At 47.6% G+C, this 24,729-nt stretch overlaps 2 protein-coding genes across 3 annotated transcripts in view; both read right to left on the bottom strand.

Moving 5' to 3' along the window:
• Positions 1–9,693: 9,693 nt before the first annotated feature.
• ovca2 (OVCA2 serine hydrolase domain containing) lies at positions 9,694–11,129 on the bottom strand. The gene is made up of 2 exons (XM_029255604.1): positions 10,737–11,129; positions 9,694–10,573 (listed from the first exon to the last, which is right to left on the bottom strand). Exons 1-2 carry the CDS (start codon positions 10,906–10,908, stop codon positions 10,011–10,013), a joined length of 735 nt encoding a protein of 244 aa, XP_029111437.1. The 5' UTR covers positions 10,909–11,129; the 3' UTR covers positions 9,694–10,010.
• Positions 11,130–12,119: 990 nt separating this feature from the next.
• Positions 12,120–24,729, bottom strand: part of dph1 (diphthamide biosynthesis 1) — a 33,071-nt gene continuing 20,461 nt past the window's right edge. Inside the window, exons 5-12 of one of the 2 annotated variants that reach the window (XM_018748262.2) lie at positions 23,611–23,765; positions 22,666–22,787; positions 21,210–21,278; positions 20,916–21,072; positions 18,995–19,095; positions 15,702–16,071; positions 13,579–13,713; positions 12,120–13,310 (exon numbers count right to left, since the gene is read on the bottom strand). In XM_018748262.2, coding sequence (XP_018603778.2) covers positions 13,230–13,310; positions 13,579–13,713; positions 15,702–16,071; positions 18,995–19,095; positions 20,916–21,072; positions 21,210–21,278; positions 22,666–22,787; positions 23,611–23,765 — 1,190 coding nt within the window. In that variant the 3' untranslated portion in view covers positions 12,120–13,229. The remainder of the gene's footprint in view (positions 13,311–13,578; positions 13,714–15,701; positions 16,072–18,994; positions 19,096–20,915; positions 21,073–21,209; positions 21,279–22,665; positions 22,788–23,610; positions 23,766–24,729) is intronic. The other variant, XM_018748263.2, reaches the window with a different exon arrangement.

The following is a 24,729-nucleotide window of genomic DNA, read 5'->3' as shown; positions in this document are numbered from 1 at the left end:
CTGACTAATGACACTACGTAGGCAAATACAGTCAAGAAAATAAGTTACACAGAAATGTAAAATAATATTAGCATTACTCAAAGTAATAGGGGGCTGCGTTTCAACCGGAAATCCTTTCAAACTGCGTTCGAGAGGGATTTGGGGTTCTTGCTTTTTGACTTTTCTTAGGAATGTGTTTCAGGACGTCGGCAAGCCCGCGTGGCATAGATTCGTTCTTTCGTTTTGGTTTGACAGGCAATAAAAAGTGTAGTTCTGGGTGTCTCGAGACTTTAAGAAGTGTCTCCAACAAACAACGAGCAGCACAAGCGGCGCTCCGCGAGAGAGAGCTCACACGCGTACGTTCCGAGCGCCGCGAACGGAGCGGGTTACCGAGAGACCCGCAACACAGCCTTCGTGCTCCTCTTTGCACTTCCGATCGCCGCACGTCCGAGCGTGACCTGCGGACGTCACGGAGTCGTGTCCTCCGGGAGGGCTCTAGGTACGTGCAGGTAGACGTACCTCGACGTAGCTCGATTCAGGTAGATGGCCACTGCTCGCTGACAGTGTCTGTAGAGCTGCGCCAACTGCTCAGACCGGATGACTGTCAGGAAATGCAGAATGTGCTTAGGGCCACAGGATAATGTGTTAGCTGGCACCTTCTGGTTGCAACTCTATGTAGTTTACTTTGTTTTACACAAAAAAATCCAACGTTTGAGTCTCTTAAGACATGCAAGTTATCACAAGATCAGATGCCGGTCTGATCGCTGGAGACGGGATGCCATCATTATCCTTGCATTTCCCCCTCAGGTTACCTGCACTTTGGGGGCGGTAACATCAGTGAAACAATGCGTCCTCGTGCGTCTCTTCTCCAGCCGCCCGCCCTTGTTCAACTTCACAGACTAAGAGCATCCCCGGTCCCCCCGTGGCCTGTCGACATCACTCGTTCACTTAGGATTCCTCTCTGTCTCGTCTCTTTCTTTCCAACTTGAGCAATTTTGTTTGAGTGATCCTCCTGCCTCGTATTTGTGACCCCGTGGCTCGCTGTTCTACGACCTTTAAATAATTTCCTCCGTTTCAATTCTCTCGCAAGTGAGCGGCTCAATCGCTTTTGCGTCACGTTTGCGCACTACGTGGACGATTGGCGGCGACCTGCTGTAACCCCTTAAAAAGAGGCAGCCCTCGCTCATCCCCGCACGTCCATCAGGCTGCGCCGCAAGCTTTGGGCTCGCGCCTCGGGGCTGGGCTGCGTGGGGTGCACGTGGAGCTCATCTGACACGCACCCGGTACGTCTCCTTGCAATCTGAACCGCGAACTGAATTTCATTCATTGCAGCAACAGATGTCAGATTTACAAAAGTGTAACGGGGACACAGGTGTTGCGCACGCGCTGAGGGTGAAGACGTGGTTTTGCACGCGCACGCACGCATCAGAAAAGATCAGCTTTCTTGTGATTTGTGCACTCACACTCAGTGTTAGCATTAATTGGTCCTAATAACTTGCCACATGCTGAGGGGGGGAATTGGTAAAAGCACTGAGAGTAATACAGAAATTTTTCGAGATGGGGGACACAATAGGTTTGGTGAAACGCGTCGTCGCTGCCCAAGTCACTCCTATAATTTCACGAGGTTAAAAATTGAAATCAATTATAAAAACTCCACGGTGGTTACTTTACCATGGGGATATTTACCAGTGGCCACCAACGGACTCGAGACGTCCAGGTCTACAAATGCTTTGTCAATGAACTCACAGGACACGTGACTAATGTTTGACACAGGAGTTTCAGAGCGAGAGGCTTAGGAACAGAGGCGGTCCCTCTCGGTCAGCACCGCGGACAGCGCTCTGGACACGTGGGCACTGCAGGGAACCGTGATCGCGATGGTGAAAACGCATCCACGGCTCTTAAAATGGTTTACATACGCGCCGCAACCGGGTTTTTTTTAACAAACATGTTTTAAAATGGAATAGATCTTGACAGAGAAAAACAGTATGCTGTAACAACAGTTAATGAAAAATGACGTGAACTCCTCCTGATTCGTACAGATTTGTTACGTAGAAATTACAATTCTTTGCGTCCTTCGTGACACCTGATTCACTTTTAGTACTAATCTTTTAAATTATTAAACTGACTTTTTGTTCAACGTGACTCACGGCATTGGATAATTAATAATGATTTGCCGGTTAATACAGCAGGGTATTCTTCTTGTATCAATTCAGGAAAAGTACCGCATTGTACCTTGAGTGGGACTCGAACTACTACAGCAGCAGCTGGACAGAGGCCCTCCACTGAACCAACTAAATAATTTTTTTTTTTTTTTTTTTAAAAATACACCCGGTCACTGTGAATGAGAAGGTAAAGTTGACAGTGTCACTCATCTTTCTTACTTATAAAATATTTTGTTTGCTACTGAAGAATTATCTTATTTCTTTTGTTCAGATTTATGGAAACCTCCTCTTGAGATATTAATAACTATCTGTAAGCACTGACTAATTCTAAAAAGACTTTCCCTGCACGTAATTTTTGATGCTAACTATTTCGGCGTGCATGTGAATGATATTATCCACAAGGCAGTCACCTGACTGGAAGAAAGCATCACTAAAATTCCATCTGATTTTCCTAAGAGTTTGATAATAAGGCATTTGATGTCATAACTTTCATAATAAGGCTTTATCAAATAGCGTAAAAAAACAAGCATGCACTAGACTGTACTTTGGGTAATGAAATATTTCCAGAAAATAAGAGATAAGATATAGAGATGGAATTGCAGCGTTGTTATTGATAAACGTCACATGTTCGTTTGAGTTAGTGCATGAAATAAGCTTCACTTGTTTGCCTGGAATGTGAGGACCAGCAAACCATGATGATCCTGAATTTATGTGTCCTGTACAATGTGATGGACAACAAGCAATGTCTGTTCTTCTGTGGAAAGGGAAAAAAAAAAAAAAAAAACACCTGCTATGACAGCTGATCCTACTGGCGAGTCATAATTCTGAACCTCCTACAACACACCCACGCCCACCACACGCGCTTGCTTTGGGACATGTGTGAGAGGTAAGCCATTACAATGGAAACTATTTCATATTCTGGTGCTAATAACATGTTAATTTCTCTCTAATAACACTTGTGTTATCTTTACACCCTGTGCAACAGTTCAAGTTGTATTGTTAATCTTTTTGCTATACGGATTTGAACGACAGCGTTATGAACAACAAAATCTGTCACTGGATGTTGTAAATAACCGTATAGTGAACCGAATGATGTCAAAACTGTCACTGTAGTCCAGACTGCCTAATTAGCATGTTTTTCTCTGTTGGACTAAATACTGCCGTGCAGGGAGCACTGGGGTAAGGATGATCATCGCTGGCTACCAATGATCACCCACAGGTCAGTGCATCAACACCTTGGCTCTAGACTGCTTACTGCTAAGGGTGCTCGAAAGTACAGTAACAGTCTACAGTCATGGCTACTGATGCTTGGCAATGCTCTGCAGCATCCTTGCGGACACAGACAGTGGACGGAGGTGAACCCCTGGTGGCTACCGGCCTCTCGCAAAGAGTGGTGTAGGGTAGCGGGACTACTGAGACATCACGTCCCCGGTGCTCTGATTGCGGACCCTCTTTGGGTCCATTGCATGTTATATCTTGCACTACGGGTGCTGCCGAAGACCATGCGGATGGTCCCACGTTATACAGGTCAGCTGTTCTTGCTGCCATGTCATAATAATTTAGGTTGAAAGTGGGTTTGCGGGAAAGTTCTGACCACGAGGAGGAAACGTGGGGCACAGATACTTGTCAGGAGAGGCCCTCGAAAGGGGAAGGAGTGAGCAAAGGCTTCCTGAAATTCCCACGTTTACGTCCAAAGCTCTGCAGCAAACAAATCGAGCAGACCGTCCGACTCCCTGCCTTCTATGCTGTCTCCATGGTGACCGTGGCTTTAGATTGTTACTGTAGCAACAGGATCGCGGTAACAGTCTACAGCCATGGTCGCTAGGGGGCAGGCACACACCCAGCAGATCAGCAGCAGCACAGCACATGTGAAAACTACGGCAGTTAAAGCATGGCGACTGTGTGCAGCGTACCAGTTGTTACAAAACACCGAGATTTTCACGGCGAGGAGCGCAGCTGGAGTCCCGGGTTCAGGTAGTCCACGTTCTAGTACGGAACCGCATACAGGGCAGCGTCTGCGACGTGACACTACTTTTGCTGAACCCCAAACTATGTCACCGCACCTGACACATTGTTCAGGACCGAGCCCACCACCACAGCAACATTTTCTTGTCTGTGTGAGGAAACGTGGGGGAAAAAAGGTATGAGAGCACTGAGAGAGCTGCCAGGCGGAGGAGCCGGCAAGCGGTCCCACTCAGGCTGCAGTGACTGTTAGTGGAAGACGCGGCTCAGTTGCACCTTGAGCTCCATACAGACAGAGAGCACGTTTTGTCCCCAGCGGGACACTCTACTGCTAGAAAATGTTACGTTTGCACACGTAATGGTCAGTGAAGTGGGGGGTGCGGTGGCACAGTGGGTTGGACCGCAGTCCTGCTCTCTGGTGGATCTGGGGTTCGAGTCCCACTTGGGGTGCCTTGTGACAGACTGGCGTCCTGTCCCGGGTGTGTCCCCTCCCACTCTCCGGTTCCCCGCAGCCCCATATGGGACAAGCGGTTCTGAAAATGCGTGTGTGGTCAGTGACGTAAACAGTGATCCTTCGGAGAAGCAGAGTCTGTGTGCCTGAGCACTTTAACATCTTCCCAGGCTGCTGTATGCTCACACCTGAGCCTTCGTCCATCTTTGGCGACCTGTATTTGTTTAAAAGGTCCTTTGGCGTTTAGGCAGCAGCGGCAAACTTCTCCCAGCTCAGCTCAACCGAAGCGCGAGAGCTGCAGGATCATACAACTTTTCAGGCAATGCGGAGAGCTCAGCTGTGTCGGGTTGGCGGTACCGTTGTATTGTTTGTTTTTCCACTAAAAGGAACCTCTTTCTACAGTAGTGGACGATCTAGATTTATTTACATATCCTGATAACGAACAGGATAGGGGGTTCGGAGGTGTGACCCCCTGGTGTCAGGAACAGTTTTGCTGGATTCCGATAGAGTTGGAGTCGAGTGAATTTCATTCAACGCTTTATTACACTAGTCAGTTCGGATAGATTCGGCTAAGGTGTCCTGGCTCACGCACCGTCTGCAGGGTTGTGTGTCAGGCTTGACTGTGAGCAGAACAGTGGGCTCTCAAGCGATAGCCTTTGCTTCCTTCTCGTTCATTGTGTACACTTCAACTTTTAGGAGCAATGCCAAATTGTCATCTGCAGAAGGTCTCAGGTGACACAGCAACAGTTGGGCGTATCAGGAGCAGGCAGGAGGACGAATACGGAGGCTACGTAAAGGACTTTTCTGGATGGCGCAAACTGAAGCAAGTGCAGATCAGCATTGGAAAGACTAAAGAGGTGGTAGTGGGCTTCAGGAGCCCCCGTGTTCTGTGGCTACTGGTGGAGAGGAAGTGGAGGTGGTGGGAACAATAACCTGGTGGTGCCCATGGACAATGGGCTAGAGTGGTCAGCGCTTACCTTCTGTGGAGGCTGCAGGTAATGGTTGCAGATTTTGCTTCAGTCTCCTGTGCAGTTGTATGCAGGGACTATGGCACTTTTATGGGTGATGCCAGCAGATTAAATAAAGTGGTAAGGAAAGCTGGTTCAGTCCTGGAAGTGGGGGGTGGGCACTGGAGAAGTAGGACGCAGGAGGACTCCAAACAACCTCCTAGTCATTGCGGACGACTGTCAGCCTCCTCATGCCGCTCTTAACAGGAGCGCCTTCAGCAACGGACTGGCGCAGCCCTGTTCTTCCAGGGATCCCTGCCTGAGTGGTACCAACCTGTCAGCACTTATTTATTCATCGCACTGCTTTTATTTGTACTTTTACACTTGCCTACATTACATTTATTCCTTCCAGTGTTATTAGTGTCTTCGGTCACAACTTCGTTCTATGCATGCTGCCGCAGCCTCGTGCCACTTCCTTTGTGACAAATGAAGTCTTTTTTTTTTTTTTTTTTCTATCTATTCTCCATGTCAGTTTTCTTTTATGTCAAATAAACAAATGAAACAAATCTGATGTTGCCTGTGTTCTCCCGATCTGCACGGCCTTAGATTTATAATGACAGAGACGTTTAAGATATCAAGAAAAGTAGCTATAGAGCAAAATGCGCCTGACGTGCGCTGCTAGACGATGCCTGTGAGGGACACTTGCGACAAAGGAGCGCCGAGAGGGACAATATATGACGTCTCCCTTGTGGCAGAGACCCATTTCCCTGCCCTGTATGGCACTTCACACTAGTGTCCTGCACAGACAACACTACAGACCCTGTAGTGTTTTAGGAGTAGTTTAACCTTATAGTACTTTAGGTAATATCTTATTGTCTCCTTGTTTCCACTATGTGGAAAACTAGTGTCACTAGACCAGGAAACCGTACCGAGAAACTGCGCAGGCTGCGGCAGCCAGGAACACCAATTTAACGCTCGACTGGGCCAAACTACCGCTGCAGTTTCACCTGGTGTTCCAAAGCAGAGACCAGCACCGTCAGCCCATGCATCAGATGCTTTCCGTGAAATCCGTGGGCATTATATTGGTGTGCCGTTGAAGTCTGCACGTCTTTCTTTCTGTCCAGATGGGCACCGGATCACTTAATTCATTAGTGCCAGCAGTCACAGTCCCTGTCCCTTGGCTTCCTCTTATTTTTCTCCCTGACATCATTTCCTCTCACTTGGTGTGAGATCAGGAAAATTAGGTGCCATCTCCCATTGTGTGGTTTAGTTTATTTATTTAGCAGATGCTTTTCTCTAAAGCGACTTCCAATGAACTCTATGTAGTGTTATCAGCCCACACACCTTATTCACCAAGGTGACTTACACTGCTAGGTACACTATTTACAATGGGTCAGTCATTCATACATCAGTGTAACACACTCTCTCTGTCACTGTCACTCACACACTATGGGGGAACCTGAACAGCATGTCTTTGGATTGTGGGAGGAAACCCACACAGACACAAGGTGAATATGCAAACTCCACACAAACTGAGCAGGGATTGAACCCACATCCTCTTGCATTACCCAGGTGCCGTGCGATAACGGTATTCGCTGTGCCACAGTGTCAATATTGACTCATGCCGCCCTGTTTCTTCTGTTCTCTCCTTCCACAGACAGGATAGCTCTCAGTCCAATGCCTTCTGTTCGTGCTCTCAGTGGGTGGACAGCACCCGATGGCCCCTGCCAGGCAAACCCCCGAGGTCAGAGACACAACAGCACACCCCTACAGACATACAGAAATGAATGCAGCACTTTCATCAGGTGAAGCTTGGAATGTGAGGAGCAGCACACTTTGATGATGCTTCTTCATGCAGCGTGCAACATAATGGCTTGCTAGCTCATCATCTTCCGTAAACAGTCACGTGAAACTGGATGAGGACTGAAATTGACACACATCACACACACTAGCGATTTCTGACGCTTGGCACATTATGGGACTGAAATACTTACCTTTTCAATAATTTAAATAAAGGCAAAACCAAAACTTAACTGAAAAACCACATCTCCCCTACACCGCTCATCTTTAAAATTAAAATATTGTGCAGTTTTAAACTAAATTTAAATAAAAAAACAAATATTGTCAGCAAGTAAAATATTTTGAAGGAAGGACCAAGAAAAGAAGAGAATCAATTCAATTTTTAAACATATGAAAAACTAGTCTGGAGCCTTTCTCTGTGACAGCTATCGGTTCTAACCCTAACCTGTCAAACTACCTCTCCAAACTGGGGATAACTTCCCCCTCTTCCCTTGTTTTACTGCAGTTGAACAACATGCTCTCTTAAGGACCCCTCCTGGTACAGCATTCTAGAGGATGCAGAACTCCCACTTGCTCTCCGTTTCACTCTCACTCTCTCTCTGACACAAAAACGGTGTATTTTTTTTCCACTCTTGTTATTCCTCCACCAGCTATCAAACCTCTGGGCATATGTGTGTATACAAAATCCTGCACTGAGAGTCTGATCCACAGAAGTGGGAAACAACAGAAAGGAGGAGGCAGGCGAAAGGGAAAAGTGTGGAAAGGGAATGGCAGGTAGCTCCGAGTCAGAATGCAAGAGAGAACAAGTGGATCTGGAAGGCTGTTTGAACCACGGCTGAGGCCGAGGCCAAGGCCAGGCCTGACAAAAAGATGAAGCAAGGTAGGAGAAAGGAGGGCAGTGAGAGAAGTAATACTCTTGTCTGTGTACTGTGAGGAGAGGAATCGCTGACTCACACCGTCAGCTGCTTGATCAACCCCCCCCCACCCGCATCTGATGGAGCACACATGCATACGTAAACTGGAGTGTGTCGTTACAGGTCCCGTTCAGCACTTGTTCCAGTTGTTGCAAGAACCGGAGCTAGCCTGGAAGTAAGATGACATCAGCACTATTTCGATACGAATCGTGTGAAAAGCGCTTCCCTAAGCATCCTACCCCCTGACCTCAGAAATCAAATGATCAAAACACCAGCAGAGGGAGAAACTGAAGGAGACATAAGAGTACAATCACACCCGGAATCTCGATCATTCAAGTTTTCCCTGCTGAAGCACACGAAGCCTGCAGTGCCTGTTGAATTATACGCAGAGTTAATTTCTTAACATAGGGAGTCCATTGTCGTGATACCAAAGGCTCACAACGAGCGAGTGAAATCTTTCAGAGGTGTTGTTTTACTGGGTTGTTCATTTAGGGGACTGCTGGGAGCATAGTGGTTAGAGTTACTGCCTTTGGATCTTAAGGTTGCAGGTTTAAATCCCACCTCTGGCTATAGTACTTTTGAGCAAGGTACTTACCCTTAATTGCCCCAGTAAAATTACCCAGCTGTGTAGAAGAGTGAATAATTATGTTGCTTTAGAGGAAAGTGTCAGCTAAATGAATAAATGAAACGTAGACTGGTATCATTAGGCCTCTAGCTGCTGCTTCTTGTGTGCGCGCTAGGTGGCAGTGCTCTACACATAACAGTACCCAGTACCCAATGACAACCAGGCTGCTGTCAGTCACAGTTCAGGCAGAGAGCAGCCAATTCTGACCGTAGCCTAAGGGAAGCTAATTGCTGCTATAAAAAATTCCAGACTGACTGCATGGTATTGTGGACTGCTCCCTGACCACAAAAGTGAAATAAGTCTGTTTCATTGCACATGTTAGAACATTTTTCCATGAGCGTGGCTCACCTCCCCAACAGCGTCAGAGACACCGGTGGGATATTCAGCTCAAGCGCTACTGGAGGCCATCTAGAGCTTCACTATCAAAAGCCCAGCTCTAATGGTCATTCTCTGCTGGATGTCATGATACAAGACCTGATTCTCATTAGAGAATAATGTGGAAGAGCAGTGAGAGCAGCACACGTATATTTAAAGAAGCTTGTTATAAATCCGGAGAGTGCGGTGGGGCAGTGGGTTGGACCTCGTCCTGCTCTCCCGTGGGTCTGGGGTTCAAGTCCCGCATGCGGTGCCTTGTGATGGACTGGCGTCCCGTCCTGGGTGCGTCCCCTCCCCATCCAGCCCCACGTTGCCGGGTTGGGCTCCGGCTCCCCGCAACCCCGTATGGGACAAGCGGTTCAGATGATGTGTGTGTGTGTGTGTGTGTGTGTGTTATAAATCTGTTCTCTCAGATCGCCCTGTTTACTGTCAGTGCAGACAACTTAAGAAATGGTTTACCCCTTACAGTTTTCTTGCAAGTACTTTATTACTGGAAAGGTCCAGCAAATACACAAGCCAATACGTAGAACACACATGAAGAGTTGTAATAATGCTTGTAAACATTTTACCTAACCAATTGTCAGGAGAACCCAAACACGGTAAAAATGCTTCCTGATCATGGAAAACCACGTAACAAGGACAATCAATGTGGGCCTACTTTGCCTTGCAGTACATAATATTCACTGAGTTCCAACTACTAGGGCAACAGCGCCAGTAAGTCTCTGCCTAAGCGAGTGCGTGTAGCGGACACAAGGAAGGACAGTCCCCTCCTCCGGCGAGTAAACACACCGCGGCTCACTTTCGCTCCCCTTTGACGAAGAATTTCTCCAGGAACTCTTGGTAAACGTGCCTGTGGGCTGAGGCTGCTGGTACGAAATGGCCCCCCGGGTGAGCGAGCACTTCCGGCCTCTCGAACCTCGGCAGCAGCTCGCGACTCGCGGCCTCCGGGATCACGCGGTCCGTCTGGCCAAAGACGTGCAGCGAAGGGATGGCGAGCGGAGCGGAGGCGTAAAACTTCGCGTGCTGCGCGCACGCGCTCCGGAAGCCCGCCACCAAAATGGCAAAGCGGAAGCGGAAGTCGGGTTCCACCTGCCGCTCCTGCAGCGCGCACAGCATCGCTACAAGCGCAGCGCCCTGGCTGAAGCCCAGGATGCCGTCGAAGGGCCCCAAGGTCCGCACGGCCTCCCTCACGGCGTCCACGCTGTCCTCCAGCCCCAGGCTCGCCTCGCATTGCTGCGCCGCGTCGAAGCTACGAGCGCGAACGTCCGAGAACCACCAGCCTCGGGAGTCCGCTTCCTGATGATCAGGCTGATCCTCCCCGCCGGTGCCCGCCGTCGTCGCTCCCTGTTCCGGCTCCGCTACAGGGATGAACGCAGAACATCCCTCGTCACCACACTGACTCCTCGAAAACCGAGCGATCCGATCTCAAGAGGGAGATTCCGAGTTCTCCACACGCTCTCCAGAGACGAGAAAGCAGAGCTGCGCTGCGCCGCGCCGCGCCGACCGGAAGTGCTCACTCACCCGGCGGCGCTGCGCTGTGGACGACGCGGTGCGGGGCGCTTATGTACACCAGCTCCGCCTGTTTCTTCAGGAGTTTCCGAAGAGCGCCCGTCTTGTCTCGGAACGTGGCGTCGTTCTGCCGGTAGCCGTGAACACAGAGGAGCCGCAGGGGTGCGCGCCCGGGAGCCGACATGACGGCGAGACTCTGAGCTCGTGCTGCTACCCTTGCAAACTGAGTCCCGTCAAAGTTTTGAACTTCCCCTAAGTCCACTTTAGCGTTCCAGGCGTGTGCGCCGGCTGCTGTGTCCGAGTGGAAACAAACTGCTCCGCAAAGGTTCCCCCCCCCCTCAGCGCACACTTCACTATACACCCTCACTCATGTAGCGGGCTGAATTCGTTCCGGTAAACACCCCCCCCCCGGATAATCATTGATACTTATGGAGAAGATAACATTGTACTCCGCTTACTGGCAAAGCTAATAAGGTAAACAATTAGGATGAAATGTGCTGTTTAAGGACTTTCACCAGCATAGAATAAAACTGCTGCTGCAAGATGGTGCAGCGGGTTCTGCTGTAGATGCGAATCCAGCTCAGTTCGTGTGGCGTTCGCACGTTCTCTCTGTTTCCTGTCCCCATCCAAAGATGCATGTTTTTGAGGTGAGTCCACAGCGATTACCGTGCTATGGACTGGTGTACACCCCTACTGCCAGGACGGGGTACAGGTGAGCACAGACACCCTGGCATAGCTGTGTCTTTCTTTGACTTCCTTATTTACACTGTCACAAACATGTGCCAGGGGACTAGAAAGGACGAGGTGTGTGCAGGAGGCTCAGCGGAGAGACCGTTTGTCGTCCTCCTCACCGTTAGCAGGCCGCTTAGAGGGAGAGAAACACGCTCTCTCCCATTCAACAGCTCTGTTCCCATCCATGAAAACCCCCCTCTTACCTCCCATTTGTGTGTCCTGGGACATCCCACCTTGAAGAGCTGTCTGGGTGCTGACATTTACATAAATAAATGAGAATAAATGAATGTCATCTGTTTCACAACAGATGAAGAGATAGCTAGTTCTCAAAGGACGGTCACTGGCAGTACAGTCCCATATTTTGCCAGTACAGCTGAAGAGTGTGTTGCTGAGTTTGAGGCTACACTGTTATGGCCTGGGGGGGCGTGGTGGGTCAGTCCAGGTCCTGCTCTCCGGTTGGTCTAGGGTTCGAGTCCTGCATGTGGTGCCTTGTGACGGGTTGGCATCCCGTCCTGGGTGTGTCCCCTCCCCCTACAGTCTTTCGCCCTGTGTTGCCGGGTTAGGCTCCAGCTCCCCGTATGGGACAAGCGGGTGGTGGTGGTGGTGTGTGTGTGTGTGTTATGGCCTGGTTCCTAGCACATGGAGTACAGTGATTACCTCTGCTTCCAGCATAGGGTTGCTACCCTGACTTAGACAAGCAGTCAACACTAGTCAGAGTATGCTAAATTACAGGCAGTGTGTTTAATATATGCTATTTTAAAGGTGCCAAGAAGCATGTCTCATATATAGGAAGAGTGATGTGGAAAAACACTGCATGGTCACTTAAACTTTTTCTTAAAATGCTGAATTAAGTGCAAAAGTTGACAGTCACACATCCCAGTGGGAGAACTTGTTTTTCTAGAACAAGCTTATAATTGCCTTTAGTTGTAGCCCTTGGTAATTATAAAGGGAAATTCATCATCTGAAAGCCATCACTTCATCTTCCTTCTACAAACATTCATTTAATTTACCATGCTCTGCACATTTTCTGGGACCACTTTTCCTTGATTTTGTCAACACAGAAATGCATCTCGCGTAGAAACATTAATGAGGGAACTTGTTTTGTATCTCCCTGTATGATGAACAAGTAAGTCTTTGTATTATACTCAAATAATTTAGTAATGGAAGCTGTTTCTGACCCCATACTTATAGCTTGGCTTTTCTTCAAAACCAGTCCAAACAGTTCTACAGACAAACATGAAAAGTGGTGCATCATTTTTGATGAGCAGCACAATCCTTGACTACCCTTAGAGTTCCTTCCATTATCCTGGCTGTCCTGGTCATTCTGAACGTCACTCATGTCATGACAACGGATTCTTCCTTCCATCCATGAACAATAACTGGATTCCAGTGAGCCACAGAGGTGCTTGTGCAGACGTATTCCCATGTCTGTACTGAAGCATTCACTCCTCACACAAAATGCACATTAATACATGTGCAACAAAACACAGAAGCACTTAAATACCAAGGGATTTTGATGTTGACATAATTCACATAACGAGATTTGCAGAAAGGAATGCGAGATTTGCCCACAGAATGAATGTCATTCGAGAAATGTGAACAGAGGACACAATGGTGCCAAGACACAGTTCTTCACCCGAATGAGTCTTGTAATGGATGCTTGACGTGCAGCCTGGTGTCCCCGTGGCCTGGAAAGGTGTGGGTTATTGCTCCTGACAACCACACATGGCGCTCTTATAGGCGGGCTGTTCTGGTGGGTGGGCACTGGAGGAGTTATTCCCCTTCACAGCCACAAGGGGTGCTCTGATCACGTCCACAGTGCATAGGTGGAGTGGGGTCCACTGGAGTTTTCTTCTGTAGAAGGGGAGGGGGCAGCAAAGATTTAAAAAAAAAAAAAAAACAGATTAATAAAGCTTTAAAGCACAGAATGAACCTAAAGCTGTTATCCTCTCAAGTTCCTTGGAGGTGTTCCACTTGGCATTAGTAGAGCAACATGACTGCTGCTGCTGGTAACTTGCAACACCTGTGTTTTCAGATGCTTTGAGTGGTAATTTGTGTGCTGTATAAATTAAAACTGGGCCAACGCTCTCCTTAGCAGCCTGTTCCTCCTCCTTGTACTTGCCTGTGTCTGCTTGCGGGTGGGGCGAGGCGGTTGGTTTTGTGGGTGATTGACGGCCCACGGTCCCAGACTCTGACTGGAGTAGAAGTCCATAGGGTACACCTCCTGCCATTCTACCTGTCTGAGGGCCACAGCTGCCTATGCCAGGAAGGAAAGAATGCACGTTAACGTCAGCTTGTCCTCCATTACTGTCACTCGGCACTTGTCCTACAGCCAGATGACAGGGAGGGATGTGGGCTGTGAGAGTGTAGAAAAGAAGGCGAATATCTTGCAATGAGACGTTGGCAAACGACAATGTGACACTACTACACAGGGAGAGAAGTAATACCAAATACAAGAGGGCGCTGCAACAACAGTGTGAACTAGTTTTTAATGATTTGTTTAATAACAGGAAATCTATATGGAGCTACTCATGTAATGATCTAGTGTATGCTAGTTCATATGTTCAGATTTGCCAAACTGACTGTAGTGAAGAATCACACGTCTGCATCCAAATCTCTCCTCCTCTTGGTGTCGTACTTTTTGCGTTATTCTCAGAGACCTACGTTGATTTGGAGAAAAGCATCTGCTAAATGAATAAATCTAAATGTAGTTACTAGAAAACTGACTTACATGAAAGACACATGTACAGGAGTTTTAAGGCTATGTATGTTTTACTCCAGTGTGTGTGAACATTTAAGAACAGGTTTATGTATCACACATGCAAATCCATTCTACACTAAAATGCTACCACAGTGAAGATACTGTATATCTGGATCAATTCTTTGATTATACTAGTGATATATGTACTTTTATTTGGTCAATTTTGCAACTTTGAAGGCCTGCTTAGAGCTTATACAATACGCTGTGAGCTGAACTAAATGAATCAATTCTGTCTCTGAAGGTGCTCTTCTCTCTTTCAGCAAAATCAATAATGTACCTGGAGCCCTACCTACTAATCACCAATGCTCAGCTACAGGGGCAACATGCAAGTCCTTTCCGCTCAGCAGGAAGGCTGCAAACTTGGAAGATGGCACTCTATTGATCTTTGGAGGAAATGATGGCCTGTAATTAGTGCCGAGAGCATGTTACCACGAGATCACTGAGGGACCCCCGTTACTTTTGACATCTCATGTTTACCACCAGGGAATTAGCAGTGTGTCGGGATGAGTAAGCAACGGGCAGACAAGATGCTTTATGGTTTCATTAAAATCTGAAGCTAATTTCCTTTGGCTCTTCATGAAATATTGGAAAATGGGCAAAAAAAATGAAGTCTTACAAATCAAAGTTTCTGTTACGTGACGTGCTGTGACGTAATGGCATTATGTATGGAATGACAAACCTTCTTAATTCCTTCCTTGGACTTTTTTGCAAATTCTCCTTTTGAAATGTCCAAACTCTCCATCTGTTTTTAAGCTGCCTAACTCTCCCTTTCCTTTTCAACCCCAGTTTTCAATCATCTTCTCCCTCCACTAGGGTATTCTTTAGCTGGCCACCCCTCTATCCATCCCCCTACCTCTATCATACTCTACAGTTCTATTCTTGGCCTCGAAGCCTCCTTTCCATCTGTAAGCTAGCTTTCCTCCTAATCCTTCTGCTGACAGGGAAAGTGAGTGTGTCTTATTGACTATAAATATAACATGAGACACTCAAAAATAAGCCCCAACTTCCCCCCCTCCCCATCTCCTTCCTAATTCCACTCAGAAAATGTGTACACGAGGCTGAAATTTTAGCAAGGTAGGAGAATCGCAAAAGAAAGTGAAAATATTGATTTATCAATGCAGTTTTTGCTATGGCTTCATAATTTCAGCATTTTGTAATTCTGTACCTAATGATCAGGTCACAGATGGGTATGTAATAAATCATTCCGAATAAAGTCTGCCACTTGTGGAAATAAAGCTGGGGACAAGACTGCTTTTGAAGGACTGTTAGAGCAGTCGTACTTCCTTCAACCAGAATCCTGACCAGCCAAGCGTCCTCAGTGACTGGTGTTTGCTGCAGTTCCCATGATGAGCGGCAGGAGGAGATGCCGCTCTGTGCTGCAACTCCACTGCATTGTTGGCGCATCAAAGACTCTGGGGAAAAGTGGAAGGAGAAGAGACAGGAGGGGAGGCAGAACTCCGCTGCACAACACCCCTGTCTCTTACATTTTCCAGGAGGCTCTTTGCGCTCTGAGACAAACAGCTCTGTTGGAGAGTGGAGCTGGAGGCACGAGCAGCTCGCTGGTTGGTTCTCATGGAGACGAACAGCAAGCCAGTTCCTTTGCACAGCCTAGCGTCCCTGAGCAGAGGGTAAATGTAGGAGTGTATCATAGTGAGTCTGACTAACAGAGTGCGTGCATGCATGTACCAGGCAGTGTGTGCGTCTGGGCATATTTGTGTGTGCGTGTCGGACATGAGCAGCCAGTGAGCGGCTGGGCAGCTGCGGGAGACAGTTACCTCGTAGGGAGACAACAGGGGCTTGGAGAAGGCGGAGCCCCAGTCGATGGAGAGACGTGGACAAGCGATCTGGACCCACCTAAAGGAAGGAGGGAGCAGCAGTGAGGATCAGAAGGCCTGGCCACACCCTGGATTGCAGGGCCTGACTGGTGAACCTGCTGTTGAAATACATGTGAAAGGTGATCATTCACAAACAGTGCTGCAGTTTATACCCGCATGCGTCTGCCACCATGTATATACAAGCATGCTGTAAAGATACAGACATGTAAAGTGTAAGCATGAATGTGTATCCTTGTTTCAATTAGCCACATTTGAGTTGAAGGGGGGGGTGGAGGTGGGGGTACACAAATGGGGGGAGGGGGAGGCAGATGGAGCAGAGATGCTAAATGAGAGCGAGTGAATAAGCAGTAGCGCCTCGGTCTCAGCGGAGCTACCCTACATAACAGCCAGACAGGGAGGGAGGAGGGGGGCAGGGGTTGGGAGAGGGAGAGAAAAAACCAAGGAGGAAAGAGAAAAAAGTACGAGGAGATGACAGGCAGGGGATTGTGGGAGAAAAACAGGGACAAAGGAAAGAGAAATGGAGAAGCAGATGTTGGCAGAGACAGAGCAGTGGACTGTTCGCAAACTGAATGCGAAGACATCACACAGAAATACACCAGCCTTGAGGAAAGTGTCTTTCATCTGGAATTGTGCCTTCACCCAAGGGCCACAAACAGTTGGACCACTCACACCGTACGCCACAAACTAATCGAGGAGAAAGAAAAAAAAATAGGATTGCTGAAGAACTGGACACACATCAATTTAACCTCATAAACATCAATTTCTCATTGATCCTCGAGCAGAGCTTCAGAGAACTTCCATTCGAGCGGTGAGATTAATTACTGTGCAGAGGAATCCGAGGCTGTTAAACATACAGACGCCCTCTCGGATGAAAGGTAAAACCCTTGCGCTACAAGGTCCCGGGGCGCAATGGACACAAGGGTGCTCGTAACTGTGTGCTCGAGGTTTGGACGCACCTTCTCCCCATTTCCAGTACGAGCCCTTAAAAAAAGCCGTGTGTCAACATTAAATACATTAAAAGCATTTTAAATTAATGTCTGGGCAAGGAAGGGGTTGCAATAAACAAGGTGGAATAAGAGCTGGGATGAGGGAAGGCACAGCTGTGGTCTGAAGGAGACGAGGTATGGGAAAGAGTTGAGGAAGCTGAGACAAGACGAGGCAAAAGGAACGCTGGGCAGAGGCGAGGAACGGTACAGCTTGGCAAGGGAGCTACGCAATAACTAAGACCAGTTCCGCCGCAAAGCTGCGTGTTAAACGAACGGAGCGTCTTCAGAGTTAAAGTTTAACATGCAGGCAGTTAAACAGCTTCAACCTCTCACACTCTCAGTCAGACTCCTCCTTTCCCATCACGACTGCCTGAACCGCAGTATTGATTGGGATTTCACCTACCCCCCCCCCCCCGCCTCCACCCCTATTATTCATCTCTCCATTGTGAAGCATTCCACTCCCCCAGGCAGTCACAAGCAACTTCCTCTCTCTTCCTCAATTCCTCCACTCTTATTTTGGTTATTTTTGTGCTTTCCGGAATTTCATGAATTATTATTCATTATCGTCATTTCAACACAACCGAGTCAAAATGGGAAAAAGAATCCAGACAAAAGGGCAGAAGCAGCGTGACAAAAACATTTGGAGGATTGATAAAAGAGATGAACCAGTGTAACTGTGGGACAAAGTAGTGCTGAACAGCAGCATGGTCAGTAAGGAAAGAATGGCACTACATCTCTCTCTGTCTGTCTCTCTCTCACACACACACACACACACACACACACACACACACACACACACACACACACAAAAGAATAATACAAAAAACAGGTGGTGTGGTGGTTAAGGAACAAAAAAGCAAGCTTAGGATACTGCACCACCCTTGAACAAGGACACCCTGAACCAGTGCAGTAAAAAATGGATGAAAGTGTATGATGGAAAGGCGAGCAAAATGCCGTTGATAAAGCTTCTCCCGGACTAAACAATGTGATGGAGAAGGGGGCTGAGGAGGAGGCGACATGCAGGACCAGGGACAACTAGGCTTGGCTGGAACATTAGCGGTGCATTATCCCGAGCTAGACAAGAGGAGCAGGTCTTTAATTATCCCGGCAGCGCATAACACTGAGCGCCACCATTAACCTTTCAGCATGACAAGGAAACCAGCTTGCCTCCTGCTTGTTCACCCGCAATCTCATACGCTCACATTAATTGAATAACACCCCTTGTACGTATCTAATTACATGCTGACCATGTAAGTGGATGACAATAGAGTATATATACCGTTTTCATAGAGGGAGGGACACACACACGACTGGCAGCGTGGTCTCACACAAAGAGCCCCTTGCAGCTGCACCCGTGGCCCAGCAGTGGCAGACCACCTGCCCCTAGGCTCCCAGAGGCCTCTGCTGACCTGTCAGGTGTCTCTCATTTCCACTCCCATTAAAGTGACCACAGCTGAAAACCCTTGCACACTTCAAACACCCCAGATGCCGAAAGCAACGTGTGTATGTTGTGTACTGCATGTGTAGACAGAATGACCGTCTATCGGTTGCCATCATGAATAGACTGCGAATGCCAGTCCACACAGGGAAATATGTTTATGAGAGAATGCAACATGATCAGGAAGCCAACAACCCCTCAGCAGTTAAATACACTGCCTGTGATGGGGACAGCTGGTACCGTAGTGGTTAAAGATACTGCCGTTGGATCCAAGGGTCAGAGATCTGATCCCCACCTCCAGCTGTAGTACCCTTGAGCAAGGTACTTACCCTAAATTGCTCCAGTAAAATTACCCAGCTGTATAAATGGGTAAATAGTTGTAAACTTGTAAGTGAAATAACTGTAACCCTTTACACTGTAAGTCGGTTTGGAGAAAAGCATCAGTTAAATGAATAAATGTCTATGTCTGTCAGTGTGTGTGTGTGTGTGTGTGTGTGTGTATACAAATGTTGACTCACGCGTCCACCTCCCGCAGCAGGTCCAGCTTGCTGGGGAAGATCTCGGAGAGCAGCACCCTTACAAAGGTTTTGCCCAGAGCCTGCAGTCTGGACTCGAGGTGCTGGAGAGGAGGAGGAGGAAAACAGGAGGAAATGATGTGGGAGAGATCAGTGCTCCGTGCCTCAGAGAGACGGCGCGGTGACCTTTCCTCACATCTTGTGCGTCATAATGGAGCCGTCCTCGCACTAAAGCACGCAAACCCCTGTGGTGTGTAATGGCAACAAAAACACTTTCAGGAACAGATAGAATTCAGACAGCAAAAAAAGAGCACGAAGACAGTGGTAGCTGAGTTCAACAGGTACTGTGCTTCAAGGCAGTCCTCAGTCGATTCGAGACACAAGAGACGCTCTTCAGGTAGGCCTTGGTAGCTTAGTAAGTGGACGTCTCAAAGCAACAGCAACAAAAAAGGCTTTTTCCACAGATCACTAGGCTGCAGGAAACCCGTTGGCCATGCTGATACTTTCTTACTGACTATTACCACACTGCATGTCCTTATTGACATATAAGAAAGCCTCCAAAATCCCCCCAAGAACATCAATTACATTCAATAAGACCGATTGTGAACGACACACATATTCACAGCGAGTTAACAGTTGGTATCTCCTCAAAGTGTTGAGTCATTTTAAACAAATATTGACTTGGTTGCTGGACGAAAACAACGAGACTGAGTTTACTTATAGTATTCCATATTTCGCATTGCTCAAGTGAGGATTTGCAAACTCATCTGTGTTAAGACAATTACTGGACACACACATTAACACTATTCTACATTTGTCTCCATGTACAAAAGAGACACAGTCACAGTGGTTTCTTCAGGCTGACAGGAGGGCCTAAGTGTTTGCTTTAAAGTCCCGCGTGACAAACGATACGCTGGGTGTCAGACGGCTCCTCGGCAACCGCCTCCTCCCTCTCGGCATACCAATTAGGAGGCGAGCGCAGTGCAAGGGAGAGCCCATGCAGAGGAAGAAGAGGTGTGAGCGGCACGGGAGCGAGGGGGCAAGAAGAGGAAAGATCAAAAGCCCAGCAGAACAAAAGGACGGCGCGGGAAAGCAGTGGAAGTGGGATTCTCCGCCTGGCTCTCAGCGGCGATCAATAAGAACCCTCCTGCCGATGCACTCCCACAATCCCACAGCACACCCGCGCCGGGGGTCTGCTGAGAAACCGCACGGGTACTGCATGTGCGATAAAGAGAGGGACATGTCTTCACTGATTAAATTCTCAAAACTGCTAATTGCTGCAGGACCTTGTGCGATCCTTGTAAACTTTGTGCAGTCGCTGTAAACTTTTCCCAGTCCCTACAAAGCCCATAAACCAGCAGAATCAAAGCTATGTTCCACCCTTCCAACCAGTTTTATTTGTTTACTCTGAGATGTACAGGAGTGAAAATATTGCAGTTAAGAACACTCTCAGATTATGAGCTCTAGCTCATACTTAATTAACCTTGAACACTTCCTGCTTGTGTCAGACATCTACAGTCTTTCATCCTGCACCTAGAATTACAGCTTGACAGGTGAGAACCAGAGATGATGTTTTATTGCATAAAACAGCACATTTATATCACATTAAATATTCAGAATTACTCATTACACAGTTTCCTTCATTTTTGTCTACCTTTCGTGTATATGCATAATACATCTGTGTTAATCACCGTTATATTTTGGGAAGAGGTCATGAAAACTAAAAAATTATCTACATTATGAAGCCCACAGCGAGGGATACCTTCCCGTCATTTTTCAATATGATAGAGAATGGTGACTGCAGCTGCTTTGCAGGTTACTGTGGACAATGTGATTCAGCACTTCCGGTAATGATACCGCTTATTTTCTTTATTTATTTTTTTAATTTATTTATTTATTTAAATGGAAGAACAGGCCCTCTCACCTCCAGGATCTTGGGGCTGCCCTGTCGGCCCAGTGTGCCTAGGATGAGACCCCACGTCTGGGCAGAGCGGGCCTTCTCTATGGCCTGCAGACGAATCCTCCGCATTGCCTCGTGGTCATAGTACTCCCGGGAGAACACCTTGCTGTACGGGTCATACCTGCAGATAGATGCAAAGATCCCTTAGCGGAAAAAGAAAAAACCTGACTGACCAACTCGCAACTAATGTCTGTATCTGTATCTATCATGTCTGATCAACTTTTAACCTACACAGACACAGAAGTTCACATGCCTCACCTGTATGCAGGTACGTCTGGGTTGGCGATCATTATAGATTCCAAATGGAACCTCCCATCTCCGAGGTAACTAGTTAGAAATGAAGCAAGGGTTTATCGGTGAGCACAGAGGAGCTAAATACGAGCAGGTCGTTGGCTGGAAAACAGAGCTATTCTCCAGTTAAACTACATTCCACTCGTCCGATTGATTCTCTTACCAAATAAAACTATCACTGTGACATTAAATACTTCATAAACTTCATAAACAGCACCTTAATATTAAAGAAAGAAGATCGCAACCGGAGCTGAACATGTGAAGGTTTAAAAGCACGACAAGACGAACTGTTGCCAAATGAACGTTTCTTAACACAGGCCTGTTCTTAAGAGCAAAATTTCTTTCAATGACAGTACACAGCAGCATGTGAGTCTCTGGTTTATGTAGGACAAGTCTAATCAGCATTTCTGGGCTCCTTCTTCCTGTCATAACTTTTAAGGCGATGGTAGTGGGTCTGAAACAAGCTTACGAAGGATTACGGCAGTCATTGTTTCGGCACTGCGGCGTACACACACAGCCCTTTAGCGAGCACTTACTGACAGCCGCCTTCAACCACCGAAGTGCCCGCCTTTAAATCATTTCACATAATACACTATTTTAGCACTGCCTAAATTCCCCGTCCAAAACGAGCTCAGAAAACACTGTTAACATTTCAAAAAGCAGATTATCAGCGGAAACAGTATAGGGGAAAATGTACTACGTTAGTCAGCTACACGGCACATACAGGGTGGAGTACTATAATCTATGGATAATACAAACAACCTTTTCTGACTGTCTGACAAAAATATACAAAGGTTTTCATATATTAGGCTTTCAAACTCCAAATGTTATAAGTTTGTAATGTTAGACCTCTCTTTTCTATTTGTAATATTTATTCTATTTTTTTTTAGTTTCGTTTAACTGAATGTACAGACGAAAATGAACAATTTTTATGTCAATCATCCGGAGAGAAATGTCAATTGGACTATGTATAATTTCAAGGTTTCTAATTCACACTAGTTTGTTGTGCCTCATGAGCTGGCTTGGAGTAGAAGCTGGGAGAAAACAGGAGGCCAGCGTCCAATTCCTGCTACCATCACTTTCATCTCATCAAACCAACGGAGAAAATCTGGATTCTGGCTTGTGGTGCGGGACAGTTTCGCTCACATGCCAGGAGCCCAACCCTTCCACGTAGCGTGTGGCCCTTCGGTTCCACCGAACCGTGCCGCACCCACTCATTCGGAATTGCAGACCGACGTGGCTGGAGAGCGGTGTTGCTAAGGGTGTTGAAAGCGCTCCGGCTTCGGCCCGAGCCACGACACCATCTTCCCAGCGTGGTTGTGTCCTTTGAACCCGATGACACCGCAGTGTGTTTGTCCTGTGTGCAGTTTCTGCCCACAGAGACAAAGTGCTTCAACTCGGAAACATGAGTGGAACTTCTTACACAATGGCATTGACTGGACGCTCCAGGCGGGGTGATGTGCAGCCCAAAATCTCGCCCGGAGACAGAGGGCGACACTGAGGCACCAGCACATCGTAGTCCGGACGCAAGGCAGCGCTGGCAGACTGAGGTGGACCAGTGGATGGGCAGGAAGGGAGCCAGGGATAGAGAAGTGGAAGGACACAGAAAAATTAAAGAAGAAAAAAGAACAAAGAGTGAGAATAAAGACTTTTCTCTCCCTGCGCTTTCCACACCTACCCTTTTCTCAAACAAAGCAAGAGTGAGTGCCAACAATTAGGCGCAGAAGGCATATCCAGCGCTCTGAAAGGCGGACAAATCATCCATGAGCCTCTCACTTGGAGGTGAGCAGGGGTTAGACTCGTGAGCGACCCCCTTGCGCCCACACGGAACAAGCCGAGAAGCAGAGGAACAGAATAAGACGGGGAGCTGAGAGCCATGCCGACACGTTAAAATAACATCACCATTGATCCGGCCCCACGGCGAACAGGACCCATGATCCTGCTGCTCACAGACAAGAGGAGGAAAGTAGCAAGTACTCCAGCGGTTATATAAAACACAGAGCAGCACACAAATGGAGCTGAGTGCTTTTTCTGACTTCCTCCCAACAAGTTTAAAATAACTGCTGCTGCATTTCAAGCCCACACTGCCACGGACCCTTCAGTGGGCAGTGAAAGCTACACGCTTAGTCGCATGCGCACACACATGATCCCACTCTCACAGCAGGGAGAGCGTAAACAAACGAAGGGCTGTTTAGTGTGACACTATGTGCTAAATGTAAAAAATGCAGTTGCTGAGGTCCAGGGATGTAAAAAGCATTAACGTGCCTATGGGTATGGGAGTGAAATGGGGGAAAAAAAAAAAAAAAGTGAGCAGCAAAGCTGCGGGGCAGAAGGAGACTGCCCGTCAAAGAGGCCAAAGAGAGGTCACCTGCAATGCAGCCACAAACTGGATGGTGCTGACCAAGGCGAGGGAGTGCCCTGCTGGGAAGTTAAACCGCAGCGTATCCAGGAAGTGAGCCGTGTCCAGCTGGATGTCCACAAAGACGTAGAGCATCTTTATCCCGGCAGTGGCATCGATGGGGACTACAAGGAGAGACGGGGAGGGTGGCGACAATTAGACAAGCCTCAGCGCCAGGCTGTAAGAGCGGCCTCTTCTTTTCCTGAACAGAACATATAGTGCCGAGTTTGTGGGGGAAACAGCGGTGCACACAACCCTTGTTCCACCTAGTCCTGGTGAGAAACAAAGAAGAGCGTGTGGGAACTGGTGCCGTAACCAGGGATCTTCGGCTCTGCACGCTCTTGATGGAAGAAAGACAAAAACTCAAAAGATAAAAGGCACGCACACACACCACACACACACAACATACACTACACAGACACATGGATAAGGATCTTGAAGATTTTCAGCACAATTATACCAAGAACAGCCTGCAGTCCAAAGGGTTCAACTACCCAAAGAGTGAAAAGGGACAGACAATTATTATTGACGCTAACCGTTTCATAGGTCATTCGCCACTCACCAGGGCCTAAGAAAGTGTCAGACTGGAGGAGACTGATGGCGAAAAGCAGGAAGGACATCCATGCTGAAGACCAAAAGGGTCAAATATCCAGCAACCGAGATCCAGTAACGCAAAGAAAAACAGAGCATGCTTCTAAAACCTTTTTAATACGAGAAAGGAAAGGAAGGAAAGACACAATTGGAAATAATTTCTAACATGGAAAGGGAGCTACAGAATGGAAAGCGAGTTCTGATTTTCCTCATTTGGGTTTAATAAGCTTAGGCTAAACATATATGAAAAATGCCAGTAAAGTGCCTTATGCTGAAGAGAGTGACAGCGAGAGGGGAGTGGGGGCAGAGAGAACGAGGCTCACGAGGCCTGATACAAGCTGAGAAACGGGCACAAAGACACTCTTAGGCGCACTTATCCACTGTTCATGGGTGGCAACAAAAACAGAGGAAATACTGAAGTGGAATCGATTCTTTCCTGATCCGATTAGCACAACAGCCTGAAAGCACTTAGTCACTGCAATTATCGGCCCTGTCAGA

This window comes from Scleropages formosus, chromosome 10 (assembly GCF_900964775.1).
Source record: "Scleropages formosus chromosome 10, fSclFor1.1, whole genome shotgun sequence".
NCBI lineage: Eukaryota > Metazoa > Chordata > Actinopteri > Osteoglossiformes > Osteoglossidae > Scleropages > Scleropages formosus.
Note: the sequence above shows the minus strand (reverse complement) of the source record. Positions and strands in the feature narration are given on the sequence as shown.

Excerpts from the sequence above, each read along its gene's own strand:
- ovca2 (XM_029255604.1), bottom strand. The coding sequence starts at position 10,908 with ATGTCGGCTCCCGGGCGCGCACCCCTGCGGCTCCTCTGTGTTCACGGC. Across the intron at positions 10,574-10,736 it reads CCACAGCGCAGCGCCGCCGG|CGGAGCCGGAACAGGGAGCG; the intron begins GTGAGTGAGCAC and ends TCATCCCTGTAG.